Consider the following 26,198-nt stretch of genomic DNA (forward strand, 5'->3'; position numbering starts at 1 on the left):
TGTTGTCCCCCCCAATGCCAAATCCACCGTTTGCGTCAACCTATTGCCCAACAGCATACGCCCTCTGTCACGATCTCAGGGCTGTTTGTATGGAAAGCGCTTTCCAACATATACAGTCCAAACAAGACAGCAGCACACAAGTATTCACACAGAACTGGGCGTTTCAAACCTTTTTTAGGGGCACAGCGCGAACGGAACCGAGGAGGCGGAGTGCCCGGGTCCACTCCACGACAAGACGCCCTTCTCCCGGCGCCACCGCTGCCCATGGCGAATATGCAGGACAGGTTGGCACACGATCTCGGTGTTATGACCCAGTATGGGACGCGACCGCGGCCAGCGTGCTTACATACTGTACATGCGGTCGCGCTTTTGCGCCTAGCGCTGCGCTTGTTCATACCGCAAACTCAAAGAATTGACAGACACCGACACTTCTTCACGGACTCCAGCACGCAAAGGCACTACAGGCGCTCGAAGGTGGACACAAAACACAAAACATACAAAACACGCACACGCACAGTCGTCAGATGTGTCTTTGGCATGACAAAAACGTTTGTAGTCCAGAGGTTCATTTTTTCCCCTATTTTCCCTTCCAGATATGGTTGGAATTCATGAACCGATGAAAGACACTTGGTAAAAGAGAGAGAGGCAACAGACAGCGCAGGAATGAAGAATAAAACGTTCTCGGTGAAACAGCAAATGTTGGACTGGGCACCCTGAAAAATCACTCTGAATTACGGGCATCTGTCTACACAATTGTGGAGTTGAAATTTGAAAAATGAAAAAAGATACTAATAATCAACCATATTTGGCAACGCCATGTTTTTTAAATGGCATTTTTACTAAATGTGTTTTATAATAACTATGGGGTTTAATCAAGAAATAATCTGACACAATCGCGTTTTGTCAGAAATATGAGGTAGAAAAACAATGATCGGTTATCAAATAATTGTTCCTTTTCTTTTTCAAAAACTAGTAATTGTGATATACATGAGCGAGCGACAATTGTGTTTAATACACCTCAATTCATTTATAATTTAGATTAATAGAATTAATACACCTCGATAACAATACAGCACCTGCAGTGGACTTAAACCAAATCATTCCAAATGGCCTCAAAATTGATTCAATAGAGAGTCGGAAATCGGTTTACATTCAACCACAGCAAATAAAGGAGAGCTCAAGGAAACGAGATTTCTGATGTGTTATTTCCGTAAATCCTCTTTAATTAGGAACTGTCTTTTACTCGGCGGAGAGCAGAGCCCGGGGTAGCTAGTTCCAGGAGCCACTGAACCGTGAGGGCTAGCGTAGACCACGCCCCCTTTACCTTAAACCCCACCCCTCCCAGTCCAAGTCCCTCCGTCCCAAAATCCTCCAGCCAATCGCGGGACAGTGCGGTCTGTCCTGCCGGACCAGGAGAGCGTGAGAGAAATAAAATCGGCCCTGGAACCAGCCGGTGATTAGAAACTTCCTAAAACCGCCGGTGAGCGCCAGGACCGCCTCTTCCTCATTTCGCGTTATAGACAAGCGTCTTGCTGATAAGTCTGGAAAAAAAATACACAGGGAGCCCCAGCGAGCCCACGTCGTTACAGAACCCGTGGATTTTACAGGATAGCTCTGACTGCGAACAAACGAACAGGTAAAATTTAAGAGTATCAAGGGATTATTATTATTTCGTCTTTGACTTTCTATAGTCTTTTAATGCTGACTGCAATATCGGTAGCCAACGTGTACAGTGCATGAACTCCGTGGATGATGGAAACAGATTTAGATGTGCTGTGGATCAGTTCAGAATACTGCATGCCGTTTCTGCATTGTCTTGTTGGATGTTTTTTTTTTTTTTTCCACCAAGAGCACGAGAGGTTTATTCACAGAGCTTGACCATTTGGTAAAGTAAACGGTCCGCCAGTCAAATCCATTAGTGGAGAAATACAGGAGGAGAAAGGAAATAATTAGGAACAGGGGGGGTAACAGGACGTCTTTGCTAGCTGGGGTTATAACCATGACGTAAGGAGAGCTCGCGTTTTTAAACCTCGCTGTTAGAAAACGCGAAAACAGTGTCTGTTTTGAGGCAACGTGGAGGAATGGTCTTGCAAGGCAAGAAAACAAATACGAGTTGAAACGCGGGTCGCAGAGGTTATTATATCCGGAAAATGACTTTCGGAGAGAGGTAGATGTAAAATCAGGTAGATAACATGCTTAACAACAGACCAATAGATGCAGCTGTATGTATTGTATCACACACCCAAGTATACGAGAATGATGTCGCCTTAGTTAAAGCGTTTAAATTTCTTTAAAAGGATCCAAATTAATTCTTAACAATCTGTCCTTTTTCAGCCTGTTAAACTGCGCACACGGGAGCTCATTATTCGTTTGTGCCGACACTCCACATGGACTTATAAAGAAGCTCAGTGACAGGGACGTGCCCACAGCTCTAACACAGAGCACACTAACGTACAGCCAAGGGAGCCACACAGGACAATGTCCCACGCCACCGGACGAGGTAAAACATCATCAAATCCTTAAATTCCCCACACCGACTTCTCCACAGCCACGGGCTTCCTCGTTAGACAGATCGTTTTCACTGGAGCATCAGGCGACCCATTTTTAATAAGAACAATAACAATAATAATAATAATAATAATAATAATAATAATAATAATAATAATAATAATAATAATAATAATGCAAAACAATAGTACTACAAAACAAATACATAATACATTTTTTTGTTTTCGTTTTTTTTTTATTCGGCTAATGATACCGTATTTTCCATCGCTAGATTGTCCCTGAAAATGCGCTTTACACCTGTACTTATTGTATCTTTTAGAAACGTGCACCTACGAGAGCAAATTGTGGCATTTTGGGATATTGGGTGAAAAATGTAAGATATATTCCGCGGCCTGAAAGACATGGTTATGATATTATTATATGAGCCATTAAACCAAGAGGTTAATATTCTGATCGCCCACTAGACATCTGAGTTGAGTTACCGCGCGTATCCCAGGCTGTATGACATTAAAAGACAAGGCAGTTGATTTCGCTCTGTTTTGGTGGAGATTGTGATACATGCGTACAGATGCATAATCTATATGAGACATGTATACATATTGGTCGTACGTATACAAATATACACCAAAAGCATGCAAGTGGAGAAAAGCAGATCTGTCTTTTTATTTAAAAGGCCACGGTCTAGCCGGGGGGATAAACACTATAATATCTTGCCAGACACTGAGTGTGTTGATTAATTAAAATATTCCGAAACGGCATCGATTTTTAAAAGTAAGAAATGAAGTACCCGGTAATGCTGAACAAAAACAGGTTCTGGAGCTTGGGCCTGCCTTGTCTGCTTTGGGAAAAAGCACCCCGGCGCCTGGTCTCACGCCTGTCTTCTCGTCACGGAAGTGGTTCATAGATGTTTGCGTCATACGAGCTCGATTTATACAGTACGGTACATTTTTCTATCGACTAGAAGTTAGCAAAGTGGAAAAATCGATACCGCTCATTGGTTGGCACTTAATCTTCATAAAAAAGAATGACTACATTCTTCAATGCATCTAAAATGCTTCCTAATATTACGTGCAGGGCATGGTGTAGATTTTAATTAAATTGTTGCTGTTTTTGTAGCTAAAATACGATGGTTGTAGAGGTCAGCAGTATATTAGTAATGTATAATCTGATGTATTTTGCCCTGCACTTTTTTTTATTTATGCTAACACAACGTATTGCCATAAAAACAAAAAATGCTGTAAGGGTAAATCGGAAAAAGCGAAAGAAAAACAGAGACAGCAATGTTTTTTTTAAAGAATTTACAAAAGAACATATTTAAAAGTTGGATTCATGCTGTATAATAAAAAAACCAACAATACAAGATGAAATTGAAAATAGTTTCCCGTTTTTGTGGATGCATGTTTACTTTTTATTTTTTAAATATATAAAATCCCCTAAAGAAAAATTAGTAATACGTTCGTGTTTATGCAAGTGAATCAGACACTGATTTCAAAGTCAAATTAATTCCTTAAACGAAAAAAAAAAAAGGTTCAGATCTGGGCGAAACACGAATTAGGTTGTAGAATTGTGTTTGCATTTTACAATAAACAATATGATTTATATGGTGACATTTTAGGTTTTAAAGAGGGCGAATCCCAGAGTGAGTTTGGAATTTAGGATGCCACGGATAAGGTATAGATTAATTATTCTGACAAGATAGGCAACTGTAACTTCAAATGATCCATAGCTCCTCAGAGACGGTTTCGTTTTTTTCAGAGCTCCGATTCTTTTCAGAAAAAGTCTTTCGGTGCATCAGAATTTATACAACAAGAGTAGAACTTTCGAAGGGTTCGGACTCCAGAACTCAGAACTCCAGAACTCCTGCTCAGATGTCTGACGCAGTAAACGAAATATCACGTCTTTAGATAAATGAATAAACGGTGCTTGCAACACTCGTTTTCTGTAAACATTGAGAAGAAAACATTGACATTTTTATTCCATAGCAATTATAATTATAATTATCTTAGATCATATAATATATAGCACTGGCATTCACTTTATAAGTTCTGTGCCTCGTAGCTCAGAGAGCGCACTTGACGAAAATCAAGCCGCGAACTTGCCCAAAGATTTTCCTGACTGGCGTGCGACTCCTAATTACAAAAAAAAATATGAGTACGCCTCATTGCACTGATACCTTAAACAAACGCCAAAATGTATTCAACAGGCATAAAAAATAGGAGTGTTCGTGTGCCGAGGTTTAAAAAAGAAGAGCAGAATGTTTTACCACGTCCGCTATTTAACATTCAGCGCAACTGGCTCCTAACGGGCGCCCTGTCCTCGCTGCACTGCCCGCAATGGGATTTATACACGAATTGTATTTCATTCCAAGAATATCTGAGTACAGTTGTAGTAAATAGATCGCACGTAACTCCAGAGCTGGAATGTGTTCACAAACCTCGCGACCGAACGCTAACAATAAGACACGAGGCACCCCGGGGCTGAGGAACAATCGCGCACTAATTTGGGTGTGGGTGGTAAATTTGTCAGAAAAGATGGTTTTATTACAGCTTTTACTTTCCCGACAAAGGCCGTTTCCTGAGAGGTCTGCCTTGGGAGTTAATTAAAAGTTAATTTAAGTAAATTGTGAAGGATCTGAAAGAGATGGGTATCTGTTGGCTTTGTCAGTTTAATTGCGGCTGTGATTGATCGGCGGGGAAATCTTTCATTTTCCTGGAGTGGCGTCCAGTGTCGTGTTTGTGTTTCTGAACACAGTCAAGGAAAGCCGGGTTTTCGCCCACTCCCCCTCTCTCTCTCTCTCTCTCTCTCTCCTCTCTGACTTTGTTCTTCCAATCTTCCTGGCTCGGCCTCTCCCGGGGAGTCTGCGATTTTGTGCCTGGTTCCTTTGGTTTTGTTTTCTCTATAAGTAAAAAGGCATTAAACATGAATCGTATCAATGTTAGTTTTTTTTGTTTTTTTTTTGTTTTGTTTTTTGGGTGGGGGGGTTGTTGAATGTTGAATAATAATTCCTACCTTAAAGCAAAACAGAACCCCCCCCCCCCCCACACACACACACACACACACCTTTTCTGCTTTTAGTTGATATCACAGCTCTGTTCTTTGTTGTCGGTGGGCTAAATTGTCATTAAGAATGGCAGGCGAGGATACAGAGCTGAAGAAGTAAATGGCGCCAATGCCTAGTCTCTGAAAGCTAGAGTATTACACTTTCCTGCTCTCTGTCGCTCAGCTCTGATCCTCCGGTCGTTTCCAAACCTTAAGCATTTTAAACATTCAAACAGTTTAACCGAAAGGGTTGTCGGTCTGCTAAACATTTAGGACCGAGATTTTCGGCACATTCAACTTTTTTTTTCTCTCACAGAGAGATCCGAATGCAGGTATTACTCACCACACTTTCCTTTTGGATGTGGTATTAATAAATTAGGGAAAACACTAATTGAAAAGCGAGCTGCAATCAAAATGGTTTTCTCAAGCAGGTAAGGTTTCTACGCTGGGGTGTCAGAAAAGAATTTTCCGTTTCGGAAATTCAACAAAGTGTTTTTTTCTCTCTGTTCGCTCTTGTAGATTTTTATATAATATTTATTTTAAATATCCCCTTTTTACCTGTGAGAAATAAATGAAACTTTCGGATATAGCATGCACATTAATTTGCCTGGAAATTAACAAAGTTCCAGCTGTTTCTCATTTTACATGAAATCCGACAGCTTTATTCGGTTTTCATCTTGATATACAGTCACCCATTGTGATTAAGACAACACATTTAACACCTGACAGCAATACATTGCAATATTCTCTTGGTGTTTCCTATAGGAATCAAATCACAAATATTTCGGAGAGCGATTTCAATTAAATCTATCTTTAATATATTTAGTTTCTATTGTCGAAGTCAGTATCCACCGCGGGTGTTCCCTGGTACCTAAATTTAATTCGTGCCGGATTAGTGGGACATCCCATTTTATTATTTTTATGTAGGAAAATTCAGTTCCCGACAAGTTTCGAAATCTGACAAGAAATTTGAATGATGCTCAACGTCCTTCGTTCTTCAGACAGCGCTCATAATGTTTAATAGGACTATCACTAGTCTTTAATCACTAGTTATACACTCGTGAATGAATGTCATACTTTCCATCATTAGTATGGCTGTCAACAGTCGTAGAAATGAGTATTAATAATAATAATTTATGATGATGGTGATGATGATTATGATTATGATGATGATTATGATGATAAAAAAAACGATCGGATAAAAGCCTCTCAGTCAGCATGAACTCACAAATTAGCAACAATGAGTGGGAAATTTATCTAGATACTGTACTTTCCTGTTTCATCCACACCAACAAGACAGCTGAAACGCGCACGAGCCGGCTCTTTGTAAAACAACGTGTTCATGACACGCATTCTCCGAATCTGTCAGTACTGAGAAAAATAACATGGAGTATTTCCCGTGTGCAAAATATGTTCACACCGAAATTAACTTGCATGGTAATTGATCATTTAATTACAATACGTTTTTGACTGCTGCTGAAGCATGTTTTTGACGGCACAATATCTAAGGCTGTTAAAATACAGCCGCAGTAATACTGCTAAACACGATATGGACTTCGTCAACAGTTCTTCAATCTGCACAAATATATCCAAGCTCGTTAGCCTTCACGTCACAGCTGTAATTACTATGTTATATTTTTATCTCTTGTATATTATTAACCATATATAACTTTTATTTAATACTGATATAACCAGGAAATTACTTTTGTTTTGCAAGCGTTTATACTTTGAACATCATTTAATCGTTAATTTATCATTATCAGTTATTTAATTGCTTACTACTGTAATAATGTAATATAGATTAGGCAATTAAGGGGCTGTTAATCTTTTTTTCTCTATTATGTCTCTGTCTATCTCTGTCACCATTAAAATCAGCCATTATATGTTTATTCGCGATATAAATATTTTCTTAAAGAAATGAAACTATTGCGATAATGCAATATAGATAAGACAATTTAAAAAATGATTTTTCCCCCTCTTTCTTATGTTCCTATATCACTATTCATATCGGCCATTATTGTGATAAAATATTTTCTTTAAAAAAACGAGAACTAGAAAACCAAACAATTCAAAGACAAGTTCAGAAGTAACGATCCAGACCTTAAGGGAAACATCGGTAACGTAACGTAAACGGGTTGTTTTAGTATTTATGAAATGCCGGTCAATATTAATATCTTCCATTGTAGAAGCGCAAGTGTACAGACCTACAAAAACGTGTTAAATTCACATAATATAATAATTTTTAATCATCCCAAACTAAAGATAGCAAAATCTCTCACGGTATACGGAATATACCACGATTCTAGATTTATTTAGGGGGAAAAACAGTTTTTCTTTAAACCTTTACAAGTCAGCTTTTCACCGAGCTTGGGGATATTAGTTTTTTTTTTCTTAACGTAGTCAACGTTTCTGTCTCATTAAGTAAACTACACCGCATTTTAAACAACAACAAGAAAACAAACACAATGATCAATATTCATTCTCCACGCCCTTTCAAACAAGATTTTCAAGGACGTTGTTGTTTTTACTACTGGCGACTGTCTAAAAGGAGAGCACCATTTACTTCGTTGTATAAAATCAAGTTTTAGTTTTGCTCCAATACGTGTTTCAAAGAATTTGGGGAGAATTCAATCTACTGGCCCGTGAAACAACAAGACAACAAGGTATAGCAGTCTCAGAATCTCCCTGGCTCTCTTGCGTTTCCCGCTACGCAAATTACACCTGTTGGGCACGGCCGTTCATCAATGGTTGCTGTTGTTTAAATCTAGTTCAAAAATAAAACCGAATGCTAATGTTTTTTTTAAAAGCAGAGACACGAAGGTCCTTTCAAAACTCTTTCTGTTAGTTTATGTAACAGAAGACATATCCCGTATCTCTAAAGCTACAATATTAGAAAACGGTAGGAACTACATCCGAAATAATGACAAGATAACTTTAAAATATTTAGCCATCATTTTGTCTTGAAACCTTTTAGTCTTATAATCTGGGGGGGGATCTGTAAACGCAACACCAGTTTTAATTTCACTGGGGAATATTAAAGGTGCGGAATGACACGAAATTGTTACAGGCGGTTTCTGTTTCGAGTTCAATGCGGCCTATTCAAAGTGTGGGAGACATGGGGAGTGTATGCTTGCGTACGTGGGCCTCTGTTTGTCTGTGTGTTCCCAATTATGGGAGAACACGCTGGGGTAGTTTTGTTGAGGCCTCGGTCGCTACAGAGGCCTTATCGTCCGGTCAGGTGTAGGCAGTAATGGGATCCTCTTTCGAGACCGCGCCACTCTCTTGTCCCTGGCCTGTTCCCCTGGGGGGGACTCGGTTTTAATATCCTCCTGATCGGCGGAGCTTGGCGCAGAATTCTTCTACACATCACTAAAATCGCTAATAGCACAGGCCACCCCCTCCCCGATACACACACACACACCCACCCCTCACTTCCTCCGGCGTCGCGTTTGATGTGGAAATGAAAGGTTGAGAAAGGACGAAGAAAAAGAACGAGAAAAGGGTCTTGCACAATGGGTTAAATTAAAATGGAAGGGGGCGCTTAGCGAGTTACTGATGCAGACCGGAGAGGGTCAGAGCCGGGGAGAGGGACTGAGAGAGCGATTGAGAGGCGAGAGGAGGAAGACGTAAACAGAAATAAACAGCTGTGTGTCCCAGTATAATCTAACCACTCACGCATTTTTTTTTGCTGACTCCTTTATCCAGGTCGACATACTATCAACTATCTGTCAAATATTAACCGTATAAACCACATACTGTGGAACGGTGTAAATCTAGTACCGTATAAAGGTACAGTATCACAGTATCAGAACTACGAATGTGTTAAAAAAGATGGGATTACTGTATGTGCTTTGGAATACTGTGTATTTGTTTTCCTTTTGTATAAGCAAAATGTACGATGATTTGAATAGCCCCCCCCCCCAGGAAAGTAAACTGTAATACTTCAATCTATTTTTTTACAGATCCTGTTGCTGCAATATTCCCCTCTTTTGGTTAGAAAATTGTAGGAACTAGTCTCCATAACCACACCTCAAAACACACACAAGGCTTTGGAGGAACTCAGTAGTGCTTAAGAATGCTTTCTGGAAGATGACCGAGCTGCAGGAACAGGTGTGAACACCTGAAGTCAATTCTTTTTGGCCAAGTGTAAAATCAATTCTCAAAAACCGAGGAATGGACCTCAAAATAACATTTTCTAAGCAGTGTATCTTTTAAACTCACACTTAACTTAAAAGCTTACATAGTGGTATAGTGTTTAGGATATCCTTCAAAATATTTGTAATTAATTTCTCAACCTTGCATGTGTTTTGTTTTCCAAAGATATCAGGCTCAGAGATTGCTCTGGCCACATCAGACCTGAAAAATAGTTTAAAGGAAGTAGCAAGGAAAACTACAATTTAATGTTAAATTCTGTGAGATTACAAGAACTACGGTTCCTATTGCATCTTTAAAAAAGCAAAGACGAAAAAAAAACAGGAAACAGAAAAAATCTGTTTATGCTTGTATGTACATATGCAAGCAATTTGGCTTTAGTAGTGTGGACTCACTGCATGAAATGCTGGCCTTTCCTATTGATTATAGAGGTTATAGAGGGGACTAAGTGTTTATATATACAGTATATATAAGCCAGCATTGCAGGCAGGCTTACTGCTAAACTCCCTGCCTTCTGTGTCTCTGTAGGAGCCCTTGGAACACGAAGTCTAGAATTCAGAGCTGGATCTCACAGCCCTTAGAATGTGGAAGACATGCACAGAGTTGTCTAGACCAGAGGCTGTAAAAATACTAGCTAGATCCGACATGATTGGTTAGTTGCCCTTTTTTAACACTTTTAAAATGCTATAAAACCTTTCCCTGTTATTGCTCAGATTAAACTACATCAGAAGAAATATATACATGTTCACAGGTTATAATGTCCATAGATGTTTCATAATTATACTTTGTGGGCCTTTGTTATGTCCCTTCTAAAATGTAAATCATTAACTTCACAAGCTGTGTTGTAAAGTTTCTGGTACTGCTTTGAACCAGCTCTGAAGTACCATTTCAACAGTTCTTTTGTACCAGGCAAGTTGTACATAGTGCTTCTTTAAAGATATTTATTTCACTGGGTCTCTGTGACAAGACTAGTGAGGGATTACAATGAAAGAGTACAAGACTGGGGCGTTTGAGACTGATAACAGGCACCTCATTGACATAGTGCTGTAAGACAATGAAAGCACAATTTAAAACACTTAGAGAATTCCTCTCAGCCACAATCAAGTCTGGAAAGGGATATTTCAACAGCTGACTTTGTATGATGGGAATAAGACGTTGCTTTTAGCATGTTTCAGGGAGGGATGTGAGGGGCAAGAGGGAGACGACCTCTGTACCTTCTCTCCATGTGCAGTATGGTGGCTTGCAGTTTGTTAGGGTTTCCCCACACATGAATTGCTCTGACAACATCTTAGAAAAGATGATGTCAGTTCTGACGAAAATTAAAAAGACAAAAATAAAGTCCTTCACCACATCAAGAACTAGGCCCAGTACAGACTCAGGGCGGCACGATTCTGAGCTACTTGTCCACTTCCTCTCTGCTGCCCCGGTCCAGTTGGTGCTGTCCCTTCCCTGCCTTCTGCAGGTCCTCAGCACTGACCGCACAGCAAGCACACATCACTGCACACGAGAAAGAAAAGCCTGCCTGACTCAGGACTCCCCACTCCAACAGTGTTACAGATTTAAAAAAAAGAGAGAATTGTGAATGTTGTTTTTTTTTTTAAAAAAAACTCATTTACTCAGACAATGAAGGAAAAAAAAATACAAATTTCTTCTCTGTCCTAAAGCACTATTTGTAGGAAAGAGGTCAGGCCATGCTTACAGCTTGTATTTACAGCGGAAAGACTTTCTGTTCTGCATATCAATGTTTCTCAGACTAGAGATGAGGGTCTGAATGTGCTCCTAGTTTCCATGTCACATCTCCTGTCAGGACACATGTAAAGTGTGCAAGACAGCGCTCCTGTTTCCGGGGCTGTGGGGTTAACGTTCGTATCCGTCCTCCTCCCCCAGGGCATGGGGGTCTAAACCAACTAGGCGGGATGTTTGTGAACGGCCGGCCTCTGCCCGAGGTGATCCGGCAGCGCATCGTGGACATGGCCCACCAGGGGGTGCGGCCCTGCGACATCTCCCGGCAGCTCCGCGTCAGCCACGGCTGCGTCAGCAAGATCCTGGGCCGGTAAGACTGCCCCCGCCCTTGCCCCCTTGCAGGTCCGCCGCTCGGCCCCTGCTCCCCAACACGCAACAGTTCCTGCACCGCGCCCACACTTTCTCATACAGCTGCAGTGTATCACCCTGCAACTCCCAGCTGGCGGCCCACTGGAGCTTAGCAGGTGTGATCCTGGATGGGAGATCTCCTGCGGAAGCTGAGGCTGCTGCTGGAAGAGGTGTTAGTGGGACCAGTAGGGGGCGCTCACCCTGCGGTCTGTGTGGGTCCTAAAGCCCCAGCACATTGACAGGGACACTATACTGTAAAAAGGCGCCGTCCTTCGTATGAGATGTAAAATAGAGGTCCTGACTCTGTGTGGTCATGAAAACTCCCAGGGTGTTTCTCGAAAAGAGTAGGGGTGTTACCCTGGTGTCCTGGCCAAATTTCCTCCTGGCCTTTATCAATCATAGCCTCCTAATAATCCCCCTCTATGAACTGGCTTCATCACTCTGTTCACCTCCCCACTGATAGCTGGTGTGTGGTGAGCGTACTGGCGCACTATGGCTGCCGTCGCATCATCCAGTGTGTGGATGCACACTGGTGGTGGTGGAGGGAAGTCCCCATTGCCTGTAGAGCTTTGAGTGGAGTGTCCAGAAAAGCAGTGTATAAGTGTAAGGAATTATTATTATACACACTGCCGCAGCACTGCAAACACACAATGTATTGTGCACATTTTGCAAAGCTGATGTGCTTTGGACGTTTGCAACACACATCACTGAGGAACAGGAGGCGTCCCGCCATTGATGAAGGACGTCCCGAAAAGAGCAGACTCACGGCTCTCTTTATCTCCCTCTCTGTGCCACAGGTACTATGAGACGGGCAGCATCAAGCCCGGAGTGATCGGCGGCTCGAAGCCCAAGGTGGCCACTCCGAAGGTGGTGGAGAAGATCGCGGAGTACAAGAGGCAGAACCCCACCATGTTTGCCTGGGAGATCCGGGACAGGCTGCTGGCTGAGGGAGTGTGTGACAACGACACTGTCCCCAGCGTGAGCTCCATCAACAGGTGGGCAAGCAGGGCAGCTCGCGTCAACTAGTGACCACCACCGGTACCGGTGCTCTTGTCTTTCATCTCCGTAATTAAACGTTGCGCCACGAAGATGTTAAATGAATAGCCCGGCAGGCTAATTAAAGCATCACATCAGTCAGTTTAAATGTTTGCTTTTGATCTTGTTCCCTTCCTGAGAAAGGGGGCAATTGTTGCAGCCGTGGGATATGGTCCATGAATGAGGTTTTCCATGCTTTTGAAATATAATCTAGAGTGAGTGTAGATGTGGGTCGGTGGAGATGACAGTGGTGTGTGTCTGCGTGAAATGGATGGTCAGTGTGTGTGTGCCTGGGTCTGCGTGTGTGTGTGCCTGGGTCTGCGTGTGTGTGTGCCTGGGTCTGTGTATGTATTCTACTTGCCTGTGGAGACTGAAAGCTCCAATTCAGGTGAGACTGAGGACTCTTCTCCTGTGTTGCAGGATCATCAGGACAAAAGTGCAGCAGCCCTTCAACCTCCCACTGGACAGCAAGGGGCTGAGTCCAGGACACACACTGAGTGAGTGAACACACTGAGCAAGTATAAACTCACTGAGGTAGTACACACACTGACTGAGCACACACACATGGAGGTAGTATAAACACTTAGTAGTACACCCACACTGAATGAGTACACATACATTGAGGTATTACACACACTGAGTGTGAATACATACCTCATACACATATGAGGCAGTACACACACTCACAACATTGAGTGCATTCACACTACACACACTAAGGGAATACACACAACACTCACTTATTAAGTACACAATCCCTAGAGACACTGGGTGAGCACACACATCACACACGCCTCATACAAAATGTACATAAACCTCTCACACGTGAGTACTCACACAGTGTACACAGCTCACACACTGAGTGAGTACAGGCCCCTCACTCACCGAGTTAAGCACTTCTGCTCTAACTCACATGCAGTGAAGACATGCATCTCCAATATGCACCACTCTTTGAAAATGTCAGCACTTAGGAGCTGGAGTAAGAGGGTAAGCACTAGAGCTTGTCTAACAGTGGAACCCACCAGACGACATTCCAGATGGAATGGATGTGCCCCGTCTTTCCTGTCTTAATTTGTTTTTTACATTTATCTTCTCTATCTTCAGTCTTTTGTCCTCCCTTGGTTTGTTTCTTTTTCCTTATCTCTCTCTCTTGATCTCTTATTCTTTATTTCTCAGCAACAGCCAAATACCGTCTCCTCTGTCTGGCCAAGATGTCTTCACACCAGTCTTCCCAGTCTCTTCTCTTTCTCTCGCACTTGTTTTGCTCTCTTTACCGTAACCCAGCACTTTCGGGTGTCTGCTTGTCTAGCTCTCTTCTCTCTTTGTCCACCACTTGCTCTGCTCTTCGCCGCCGGTCTGTCCTTCACACCCTGTCCCCTCTCTCAGTCCCCAGCTCGGCAGTGACCCCCCCTGAGTCTCCCCAGTCCGACTCTCTGGGCTCCACCTACTCCATCAGCGGACTGCTGGGCATCACCCAGGGCGCCACCGAAGGCAAGAGAAAACACGACGACAGTGAGTCTTCTGCTCTCCCTCTCTCTGTCCATCCCCACTTCCTTCCTTCCCTGTTCTCTCCTCGGTCCCGTGCCTCTGTCACTATAACCTTTGACCTTTGACCTCATGGTCCTCTGCATTACTAAACATAGTTGACTAGCGTTTTCAAAAAGTGTCACAGGCTTTCCAGGCCCTGAAAATGAGAAAAAAACAAGGCGTAAATGGACCTCCTGTTTTTTCACTGCTGAGGTGATTGGCTAGTGGGGCTGGCAGACCACAGCCAGGCAGGTACAGGGGTCATCGCCATGAGCTGAGATGGAAAGACCCAGTTGGCGATTTCGAATTTCGTACAATCACAAAAAATAGTTGCCATTTCTTTAATGTAAAAAGGAGGACTTCCTAGGTAAATACAGTCGCTCCCCCATCCTCTATACTGCGTGCTCAGGCACTCAGTCTCTGCTGTGTCCCCAGGTGACCAGGAGAGCTGCCGCCTCAGCGTGGACTCGCAGGGCAGCGGCGGAGGTCCCCGGAAGCAGATCCGCCCCGATCACTTCCCCGCGCAGCACCTGGACGGCCTGGACTGCAGTTTCGACAGGCACCACTACCCCCCGGACACCTTCGCCTCGCCCAGCCATGGCAAGACGGAGCAGGTAGGGAGACTAGGGCGGCCACCGGGCAGAACACACCAGTCATCCACACACAGACTGAGAAAAGAGGCCCCAATCAATCGCTGAGGCCAAATCACAGGCGCTGTCGGCCACTCACAGAAGGAGGATACATAGACAGGGGAAAATCGGCCAATCACAGACAGAGAAAGTGCCTAGATACGTCAGTTTAAATTAACAACAGGCTGAACACCACAAGCTGATATATTCTGTATGACAGAAAATGCCAACAAGGAAAAGTCAATGGTCCTCCGACTCTGCTGGCCTAGGTTAGAAAGACTCTGTAGTTCCCAGACTAACGTTGGCCACACGCGTACACTAAGAAACACTAACTCACAGATTTGCAGCAGTATCTGACCAATCACGGCTAGAGCAGGGAAATACTGACCAATCAGGTTTCAGCCCATGTGTTTCACGAAACAGCAAGGTGGGCAGCGGCATGTTAAAGCACTCTCTCTCTCTCTCCCTAGGCCCTTTACCCCCTCTCGCTCATCAACGGTAGCTTAGAGGAGGGCAAGGCCGCCCTCTCTACATCGACAGCTGCGATCGGTCGGAATCTCACGGCCCACCAGGGCTACTCTGTAGTGTCAGGTAAGAAGCTATCACAGCAGCAGTTCTGTGTCATCATCACCCATGTCTTCATCACCCTTCCTGGCCCTTTGACACTCGACCTGTGAAAGGTCCAGCTCCCAGATTTGTTTTCCTGCCTGCACTGTTAATAATTTCCTACATGAGCAATTTAAAATGAAAGGAGACCCATTCAGATTAAAACTATTTAAAAGTATTTGCATTTTTTCATGGGTTATTTTTATGTAAGACTCATTGGAAATGTTCTGCACAAAGACTGAAAAGCAGACAGTTAGGGTTCTATGACAGCACCGGCTCTGAAATAAGTCTTGCTGACCAGAGCCAGGTAATGCTAAATTTATCAGGCATAGGCAGAAACATGACAGTCAGTAATTAGTAGATGTTGTGCCTGTTGCCAAAAGTACTTTTCGTCCAACAAGCAACAAAAAAACACTGACAGCTAAGATGAGTCCATTTACTGTTTGAATTGACTATCATTTAATAACTATGCACTCATATGTTAAGCTTCATGTTTTCTTTTTTAATGCATGCATCCAATTTTTGTATCATTTTTCTTTATTTTTCATTAATCCATTCATTTTACTTTTTCTTTTAATTTCCTTGATCCCAATCTCTCCCACCCTTTTCTGCACACTCCACCCTGGTTGACTTCAGACCACCTGCAGCCCCTCCCACTGTGTCTGAAACAGGAAGTCTCCCTAGAAGTGCCAAACTCCAGCTCCTCCCCCAGTGTCATGCCTAATCCGGCCTTCCTTGAGCTCCAGCCAATCCAGGCTGCCGTCTCTGTCAGCAGCAGTGGTGGAGGCTCCTCCCACCTGTCACATGCCTTCAACACTTTCTCTCACCATGCCCCAGTGTATGGGCAGTTCAGCAGTCAGCCCCTAATCGCAGGTAATGTGACCTGGCTGTGTCTTTCCGGTGCCATGCCATGCCAGTTCACCAGATGCCCCTGTTGAGCTCTCTTCATGAATACTGTACCTACAGAAAGTATTTATTTTTTCAGAGCTTTTAGATCTTTTATACGAATGAAGGATCATTTTTACTTCCTATAAAGTTTCACAAGGGTGTGCAGAGGCCCGCATGAAACATGCATTTTGATATATTACTCTCGCAGAGAATTCCTCCCATGATCAAGCTCAACAACATGGAACTCAAATTCAGATCTACTCATATATTTTTAACTAGACTTCAGCAGTTAGCACAGATGAGTAGTCTTATGTTATAAAGGAGGTGTAGCTGTTGGTCAGATTTCCCATCTCCTTCTGTCCCTGACAGCTGTGCCATACTGTCTGTTAATCAATGGCCCAGCACCCCAGAGGCTGTAGTTCTTAATTCTGCAGTGCCACCGGTTGGCACATGGTATTGTTGTGCCCTAATCGTGCTTTCATGTCATTGCAGGTCGGGACATGGTGAGCTCCACTCTCCCTGGCTACCCCCCACACATCCCAGCCAGTGGTCAGACGGGCTACTCCTCCTCTGCAATCGCTGGGATGGTGGCAGGTAAGGGCTTAGTGGGACACAGAGAGAAAACCTGTCCCATACGGGGCTCCTAGGATATTCTGGCAGTTTGTGAGAGCTAAAATTTGTATCCCTCTTCAGGACGTAGAGGGTGAGTCAGCTAGAAGTAGCCACATGGTTGACAATAATAAATCCACACTAGATAGAATAATACTAGTAGTAAATCATACTGATAATACTAGCTGTAGTCACTAATACTACCAGAGCCAGTAATGCGGTTCATAGTGCTGATGCCACAGCATTACAAAACATTTAGTCTGTAGATCTGCAGCCTCCAAGATAGATAATAGACCCACATTTGCTATTCGTATGTGTTCTGTAGCCAATGGCTAGTATCTACTTGTAGGTGAGTCATCCTGCAGGAGGTTCTGATTGAATATGTCAGCAGAACCAGGGCTCAGCTCCACAGACCTTCAGAATCAGGTCAAGTTCAGGCTCTGTTCAATTACGTTTACGCAGAACATCATGTTTCACGAGGGACCTGCTTTTCTTGGAGCTGGAGAAAGTTTTACCAGCTTTGTTCAGCCCAAATTGGCCCAAAAACAGCCATGGCGTGCAGAAAACCATATCGCACGCACAGCGTCTACTGGACGACTCCACACAACTGTACTGCCCATTTTACCCACGCTACCCTCTCCACATTGTCAGCACAGGTTGACCTCTTGTGTGTTAGTGTTGGCTGTTCGGCTACACACAGAAACTTGAGAATGCAGGACAAAACCAAGACTGAAGGTTGCGGGGATTGGTTTCTTTGATGTAGTTTGTCACAATATTTACAAACCCACTTCTGACACAGTGAAAATGCCCATGGCAGGAGTGATCGCCTGCTTTGTCTTCTGCTCTGCGCTAAGCCACCATGTATCGGGAGCGGGGCTCTCAAGACACCTGACGATAAGGAGAAAAGGAGTACAGAATATAAATGGCGGAAGGGGGGCAAAAAACGAAATGAAAAGAGTCCTTATAAATGGGGGGCAAAGAAGGAGAAAGAGCCAAAGAGGAGAACGGTGAAGGCTGAAGGAGAGGGGTCCAGGACAGGGAGAGAGAGAGGGACAGAACGGAGGGAGGCCGCTCTCCCACACAGGGAAGAGGCCGAGCCCGGGGCCGAGCTGTGCTCGATTAACGTGAGGGAGTTAATCAGTAGCCCGCTCCGCCTGAGGCGCAGGCCGATCGGGACGAGAAGAAACAGGACCGGGGGCCTGGGGTTCCGCCCTGCTGCCCAGACCCTGCTGCCTGATTTGTTGATAGCGCGTTGCCATGGAAGCCATGAGGCCCAGCCGGGTGCGTGCGTGTGGCGGTTTCAGGGTTCCGGGGAGCTGGCTTGGGTGGGGGGGGGCGCAGACGAGCAGGGTGGGGAGTGGGGGGGGCTATGTGATGTGCGTTTGTGCGCTGTGCCTCTTTTTTTATTTGAAATCTGCCCTTTGAAGCGCGAAATGAGAAGGCCTGATTTATTATTTTTCTATTGGGTTGGCTGTGGGGAAGCGGTCATACACAATTACTCACGGGGAGGTGGAGGGAGGGGAGCTGGGGAGAGGAATTCAATCCTGCCTGCATAATTACCAATTAAAGATCGGAATGTTTTAAAAAAAAAAGGAAGAACGAAGGCAAGACTAAAGAGGAAGTGAGAAATGTAGGGAGAGCAGGGCATCGGGGGAATGAGCACTAAGAAGAGGACACACAGACTGACTTTCCGCACCAGCGGTCTGCTGGATTTGACCCCCAGCTATACACAGAGTCTGCAGATTAATGGTTTACAAGCAGTCTTAACCGTTAGTGAATTATGTGCAAACTCTTGACCAGATGCCTGTAGAGACACATAAGCAAAATTGAGTCACACACACACACGCACAAATGAACACGCATGCACAGGCTTGCAGAGACTCGCATCGCCGTCACGTTCAAGGGCGCATTTTAAAATCGCAGGTTCGTGAACAGGTTCGGCCATAAACACGGGCGTACTTAAACCTAATCCAGTCAAATCCGCCCCCTTGTTTTTAAAGGAGCAACGTCACATCACACAGATACTGCCAACTGTGCAACATCAAACAGTCATCATCGCCATTAAAAGTGCAGCCAAAGTCAAGAACAGCTGTACTTTGAAATACAATTACTGCACATTATTTACTACTCATCCAGAATCTGTACTAAGTTATAAGTTTATTGTGTAGGTTATCTTACTGCAATTCAGGGCCTGAACTATATAATGGCCAATTACCTAGTTAATAGATGTTGTTGGCGTTCTGAGCAGTAATTGTCCACAAATGCTTTGTAGGTTCTGAAAGAACTTCATTGCAAACATGCTTCTACTGCATTTCACTTGCTTACATGCTTTGTGCTGCGGAATAGGAGGAAGAGGGTTTGCTCAAGAATCCCATTCTGTCATGGGTGTGGAAGGAAGGTGGTCTGATTGCACCAAACTGTGGTGGGAACAAGCAGAAACACCCTTGTGAGGGGCAACCTGGCCAACACTTTCTTCCCAAGCGGGTCTCAGCCCCTCGGTGATGTGGTAACATGCCTACTTACTGCAATGCAGCCTGGACTCTGAGTCCCAGTGCTGCAGTGCCCTTCCACCCTGCCTGCTTAATGAGAATCAAGCTGAAACCCATCCCACGTAAACTCTCTACCTGCCATCGTCCAGCTGTCAAGAGTCCTGCATGCCGATTCTTTGCAGCAGTATAGAATATTTCTCAAGCTTCCTGGTCACAGGGTGCTGGAGATCTGGTTTTGTCCTGCATCCTGCTTCCAAAGTCAAACTGAATTTGCATACTACTGAACTGCTTCTCTTAGTGGTCTTGCAAGGGGTTATGATAACCAAGCCGAGAGCGAATGAGGTGTGCTAACTGAGCACCTGTCAGCCCAGTGCGGATTGGTGTGTCAGGGACTGACACGCAGGTCTTGTGTGCCCTGTGTTTCCCCAGGTGGAGATTACTCAAGCAACGCCTACGCTCACTCCCCCTACACCTCGTACAGCGAAGCCTGGAGGTTCACTAATTCCGGAATACTGGGTGAGTCAGGCTCTTATAAACCTCTGCAGTAGAATACTCCCACAGTGAGTACAGGTGAGGGCTGCAGTATGGCATGGCGAAGGAAATACATGAAGAAAACAGTAAAAGCTGCAAAATGACTGTTTTAATCCATCTGTTAAGGAAACGGAATGTAATCACCACTCCAAGCTAAAATGTTTATTTCCCCAAACATGCTTTCTACATCTTGTAGGGCAGGCAGTGTCAGGTTACAGACAGCCTTTCAGAAACTGACATGGCACATTCGAACAGACCCTCTCCCTGAGGTTTTCTCAAATCAAGCAGTGTCTCTGGTGTGGTTTTTTTTTAAAACGGACAAAAGTGATTTGAACACCACCACCAAGATCAACGTAACTGCAGCAGCAGAACACAGATACGCACAGAGGGTATCACTGTGTGTCTGACGGCACGCAGGTCACAAGTCCCCAGTGCTCACATGACAGGCCACATGTCACCTGCGAGAAAACAGAACTCTGCTCTCAGCAACAAGTTACCAGGGGGTGGGGTTTACCTGTAGGTACTGGCCAGTCACAGACAATACCTCCATTCTGGTGAAACAGCAAGTCTCTGACTAGGCATGGGTGCTGCTGTTATAAATTAATATGTCCAGTAAAGTTTGCCCCCTGGGGTATGAGTGTCTCATTCAGCTGAGCCAGGCAACCATGGGACACACAGCAACCTCTCTAAACTAATCTTTTTAATTATGTTAAAAATGAAAAAAGTGAAAACGTGCACCAAACTACTAATTATTATCCATGACAAATGTAGTACTGTACTACTAATTAGCTCTCAATCGTTCTTGCGTTTCTGTGGTTGAGACACGGTGTGCTTTTATTTCAGCAGCTAGTTTGTTTCCTTGGCTTCTCTGTGACAGACTGTGGGAAGTGGGGTGTTGTAGAATACTAACCCAGGCCAAGCGTGTGAGTGACTCATGGTGCTCTCAAGCTTGTGGACCTGCAGGAATGCAGATCTTCAAGGGCAGCAGGAAGCTGGACAACCCAAACGTGTTTCATCAGTCGAAACCCCAGACGGAAGCTAGGGGAAGTCACTTTGAAAAATCCAATCTGAAAAACCGACCTCGCCATTTACAAAGGTCGATAGCTATAAATTGTTTTCAAAACCGCTCTGGTCTCACAGCGTAGTACTCCACAACTCTACACGGAGCTCTTAAAACACAGTGCAAAGTGGGCCTTTTTAAATGAACTCTGTTGAGGAAGGGCGAGTCTGAGAGAACAAGAATATAAAAGTAATTGCAGTGTCTCTCCACCTGTCCAACAGGCTCACCCTACTACTACGGTTCTGCAACACGGACAGCGCCTCCTTCTGCCGCAGCAGCCTATGACCACCTCTAGTTCCCATGGGAACCCAAGAGCCGGGAGTTGGAGGTGCAACACTGAACGTTATAAGACTTTTTTAGCACGCAACGCACAAAGGCACTCCGATGCTATCTTTGTCTCTCACTGAGATGCTGGGTCTTCTTCACAGAGTTACGGAAAACATTTGTGATGCACAGCGGGTTTGTCTTCTTCCAGCGCATGAGAAGAAGAGGGAACTCAGAGAAATATCAGCAGAAATCTGCGCTGAACCCCCAGTCTGCTCTGGACAATAGTCAAATGATGGGGTGGATATACTGTAGCATCTATGAGGACGAAGGGACTGGACGGAACTCCCAACATCTTCCAACTTTTTTGTGTGTTCTCCTACCCACGAACCCTAAACCCCAGTTTTACAATGGAACCAAGCCGAGCCATTTTAGGATACCCAATGTTTTCTTCTGGATCCACATGTGATGAAATGAAGGATCTGCAGGCAGGGATGACCTTGCTGTGTAAGATGACAACCAAAGGTCATCTGCATTTCACTTTGCCGGGACAGAAAGTGCCCTCGACACAGGCATGCTTGTTAACACACACACACGCAGAAATAAAACCCCACCCAAACACACGTTCCAAAAAATGAGGCTTGGTCTGCAGCAAACAAACCCTTGCTTCTCAGCAAAACAAACTTTTAGCAGGACATTAAAGAATTGAAACAAAGTTTTGGTCAGAAGTGAATGTTACATTTTGTTTTTAAAATACATTGACCTTTTATCCAAGCTAAATGAAATTTCATCAATGCAAGAAAAAATACAATTCAATTCCAATAGGATCTGGTCTGTAGGTTTGTTCTGTTATAATATATGTAAAATATATTGTATAATATATATTATACATGGAATATATGTCATACAAGGAACATATATTTTTCCGAATGATTGTGTCCTTTGAGATAAAGCAGTTGCTAGGAATTCTGGGAATGAATATGAATTAGTCCGTGCTGTTTCACAAGACTGAAAAAGAGCGGAGTTAGAGGTCTGTTCAGACAGTTCTTCCTCGCGCTGCTGGGAAACGTGATGATCTCATTAATGTTCATTCCAATAACAAGTAGATGTATCTGAATAGATACTCTAAGGGATTTAGGGAGTACTTGTGTGGTAAAGGTTTGGGACACAGTCTGAGCCCACCAAAAGGAAGATAAAAAGTGACAGGTTACAATTAACTTTCCTTTTATGCCTGTACCCAGACAACCAACAGGCACTGGACCAGTATTGGCCAACATCAATTGTATCATGGAGCCAACATAACTTTTCTAGAGAGGGCATATTACATCGCTGTTGGCCAATGTAGCATGATAATGTCAGGCTAATAGAGAACTTCATAGACACAGTCAAACCATCTATTAAACCCTTAGGCTTCACTCTTAATTCCATTTTATTTTCAGCTTGAACATCTTTTTGTCCTTACCATCACACTGCAAAGGAATGTGTTCTTAAAGACACTAATCTTTTAGTTTCTAAAAAGAAACAAATTGACGAAAGAAACTAACTGTCCTTTTCATTAAAAACGGGGTATTTCAATGAAGCATCACCGTCTTAAATGCAGCTCACAAACTGCTAAACCCATTTGTATTGTTGACGTTTGTTGATTATCTGGGTACTAGCATGGACTTTAGATCTCGTTTTCCCCAAAACACTGGATAAAAGCTGTAGGGTTGTTTTTTTTAAAAGACTACGGTTGAATTTCTGTAAAAGCAGACACGAATCTTTTTGAAATTGTTGAAGTGGGAGGAGGGGAAAGAATTACAAATAACTCTTTATGTTGTTCAGTGACATGAAGTTGATCTTTTCTTTGGTAATATTTAACTCATAATGGACGTGCTTTCCCTAAACCAGGCTGTTCCAGAGAAACTATCAATGTAAAGATACGAATCTGACTCAACAGCTCTGAAAAAGCTGTAGAAGAGCCAGAACCGTGTTTTTTGCCTTACTTTTGCCGACGTGATCTGTAGCAGCCAGGGTGTAGGCAAGAATACATTTGTCAGAATCAAAATCACGGTCACGAAAACTTACCACAGATTTGGCAGGGAGGTATTGGCAGGTCAATACTAAACGTAACAAGTAGGAGAAACAAGAGACATTCTCTGAAACCACAGAGACGTGTTTCTGCTGCTCCCAGCGGGGGAGGCTGGGGAACCTGTCCTCGAGTTCGCGCTCGACGTTCCGCTGCTTCATGGCGGCTTTTGAGACATCAGGGAAGGAGGGGCTAAGGAGGGGGGAAGATTGTCCTAGAGTAAAAAGACAAGCAAACCAAATATAAAGAGTATGACCAATTCTTAATCCGATTTAAAGGAGGACACAGTGTATGTACACATATACACGCAAACCTAAATTAGAAGGAAAACGACTACCCTCTATGTGGGGCGTGGCGACGAACCTGTTCTGGAAGTGACGTACACAGAGTAAGGCGGGGCTACGCCCTGGAGCGGACGCCGGTCCATGACGCAGCACGTACGCACAGGCGCGATCCAGGATCCTTCAAACTAACCAGCGTGACTTTGGAAGGTGAGGGGAAAAAACAGAGTCCCCAGCAAACATGTGGAGAGTACGCAGGCTCCGTGTAGAAGTTGCCCCCGTGCGGAACTGAGCCGGAAACCCAAGAATTGTGAGGCAGCAGAGACGCATATTCGTGCTTGTCCAGTTCTCTTACCCTGCAGTGGTCTTCTATCCAAGCGGTGCGAGTATGCTATAGGGAGAGCCAGGCACTGCAACGTGCAGTCCCTTCTCCAGGTCTTTCTGTATTTCTACTCTGATTAGCTGATAACTCAGTCCCAGAATGAAAGGAAGTGGTTGGACCAAGGAGCAGCGCTGCACCAGAAGCTCCGGCGTGTAGCTCCCTACTGTCCCAGGGGTCAGGCCTGCTGCGTGATGTGGCCAGGTGTCCCTTTTCCGCCCTCCGCTCTTCGCTGCCCCGCTTGGTTGTCGAGTGGACCAAGCAGTGGCGCTTGGGCATCTGCGACAGTCCCGGCAGCTTGTTGATTGGCCCAGTCAGGCCCGTTCGGTTCTGGGGCTCGCTCACATGTAAATACTGTAAAGGTCACACGGCCTCTTGGCTTGAGTGCGGCGAGGGCTTTTTTTCAAAACGACGACGAAGGAAGGGTTGGGGTCGGGATGGGAGCCGTTTGGAGACCAAAATATGCCAGAAACACGAAATAAAATAGGAGAAAAAAAACCCGAACTGCATTTTTAAACGAAAACTTGGGGTGAAAATATAACGGCTTGTTTTGAATTTGTTGTCATGCTCATGTTTTCATAAGAAGGTTGTAACTGAAAGGTTTTTGTTTTTTTATTATATCATGATTAATATTATTAATATTATTATTGAGAATGTAAATAAGCTATTTCTAAAGAAATATTTTAATTAAATAAAGCATGACATGAAGCGAGCAGCATGACTGCGGTGTACTGTAGTGACGGAGTTACCACCCCCTGCGTCTCACCTCTGCACATAAAGCGCATTTCGCGACACTACATTAAATTAAAAAAACAAGCAAACTCACGACTTTCCAATAATGAAGCAGAAATGTTTAAACTGCCAACTGAAACACCACCTTAATTAGCATCCTCGAAGAGCCCTCCTCGGCGATACGGCGCTGCTTTTGTACTGAAGGTAGGGATCTGGGACTGCCGTGATGAATCCATTATTTAATCGGATCAGCCCGTTCACGACAAACACTCATGTAACACGACTCTTTTCTACAGCGGTGCGTTGTGTGGAGCTACCGTGCGTGATCGGGGGAGACCTTCGGTATAAAAAATCGGAGAGATTAGCGAGTTGTCTGATGCTCAACACTGCCTCAGCAAAGGAAGACCCCGAATCCTTTCTATTTCTGTTTTGTTGTGGCTTTGTTATTCATTTAAGGGCTTCACTTGGAATTAGGACTTCGTTTATGAGACTTAAATTTGATTTAGTTTCAGATTAAGAACTCTGAAGAACTCGTTTTAAATTAGTCCGGGAATCAAACTGCTTTCGCGACGAGGGCAGCGTGCAATAATGGACAATAGTGGATTTGGTGTTCTGGTAACCCGAGAGCTCTGCCGTACTTTCAGACTTAAAAAAACTATTTTTCCACAAGGGACTCTATTGGTGTTGCTGGGTACATAAAAAAAAACATCCTTCACACAAACATGCAAACATACACCAAAAAAAAAATCCCTCATACACGCAGCATAAAAACAGAACACACCATATAAAAAAACAAGGTCAGGAGCCCGCTGTGTATTCTATATTTGACGCTCCCCAATAATATTAATAATATAAAACGGTTAATTAATTCTAAGGAAAACTAGTAAAAAGGGTAAGGACCTGAGGAGATATGTCCGTAAATCTAAACATCTCGTATTTACGGTGGAGAATGGTCCATTAAAGAGCACACTAACTAATTAGTGCCTTGTTCGGCGCACACACACGGTACACCCTAGTGAAGGAAGAGGCGAAATGGGCCGGGCGGCGCACGCCGAGCCAGTCCTGCCAGCGAGCGGCTCTTTAGACGGGGATTAGGGCGGCTAAGGCGATGAGGAAGCGTCCAGCAGTTCAGGACAATGGCTCGCCGTGGGGCGCCCCTGTCTGCCTGCTCCAATGGGCTGTGGCTCTCAGCTCCGGTCTGTCTAGCTCGGGCAACGCTGGCTGACTTTCGGAGAGAACTTCTGAGAGAATAAAGTCTTTATTCGGGAAGCTTTTGCGAATACCAGAGGAGATGGTTAGGAACAAACATT

At 44.1% G+C, this 26,198-nt stretch overlaps 1 protein-coding gene across 5 annotated transcripts; it reads left to right on the top strand.

Moving 5' to 3' along the window:
• The first annotated feature begins 1,391 nt into the window (after positions 1 to 1,391).
• On the top strand, positions 1,392 to 24,869 carry pax8 (paired box 8). 5 transcript variants are annotated; one of them, XM_088624297.1, is made up of 13 exons: positions 1,392 to 1,636; positions 2,335 to 2,500; positions 10,228 to 10,351; positions 11,587 to 11,752; positions 12,588 to 12,785; positions 13,246 to 13,322; positions 14,212 to 14,337; positions 14,788 to 14,966; positions 15,452 to 15,572; positions 16,224 to 16,460; positions 16,968 to 17,069; positions 20,003 to 20,089; positions 21,386 to 24,869. In XM_088624297.1, exons 3-13 carry the CDS (start codon positions 10,282 to 10,284, stop codon positions 21,457 to 21,459), a joined length of 1,437 nt encoding a protein of 478 aa, XP_088480423.1. In that variant the 5' UTR covers positions 1,392 to 1,636; positions 2,335 to 2,500; positions 10,228 to 10,281; the 3' UTR covers positions 21,460 to 24,869. The 5 variants fall into 5 exon arrangements, with proteins under 5 accessions (XP_088480423.1, XP_088480427.1, XP_088480424.1 ...); XM_088624301.1 differs by lacking the exon at positions 16,224 to 16,460; XM_088624298.1 differs by lacking the exon at positions 2,335 to 2,500.
• Positions 24,870 to 26,198: the final 1,329 nt, after the last annotated feature.

Source organism: Lepisosteus platostomus, chromosome 3, assembly GCF_059453375.1.
Source record: "Lepisosteus platostomus isolate fLepPlt1 chromosome 3, fLepPlt1.hap1, whole genome shotgun sequence".
Classification (NCBI taxonomy): domain Eukaryota; kingdom Metazoa; phylum Chordata; class Actinopteri; order Semionotiformes; family Lepisosteidae; genus Lepisosteus; species Lepisosteus platostomus.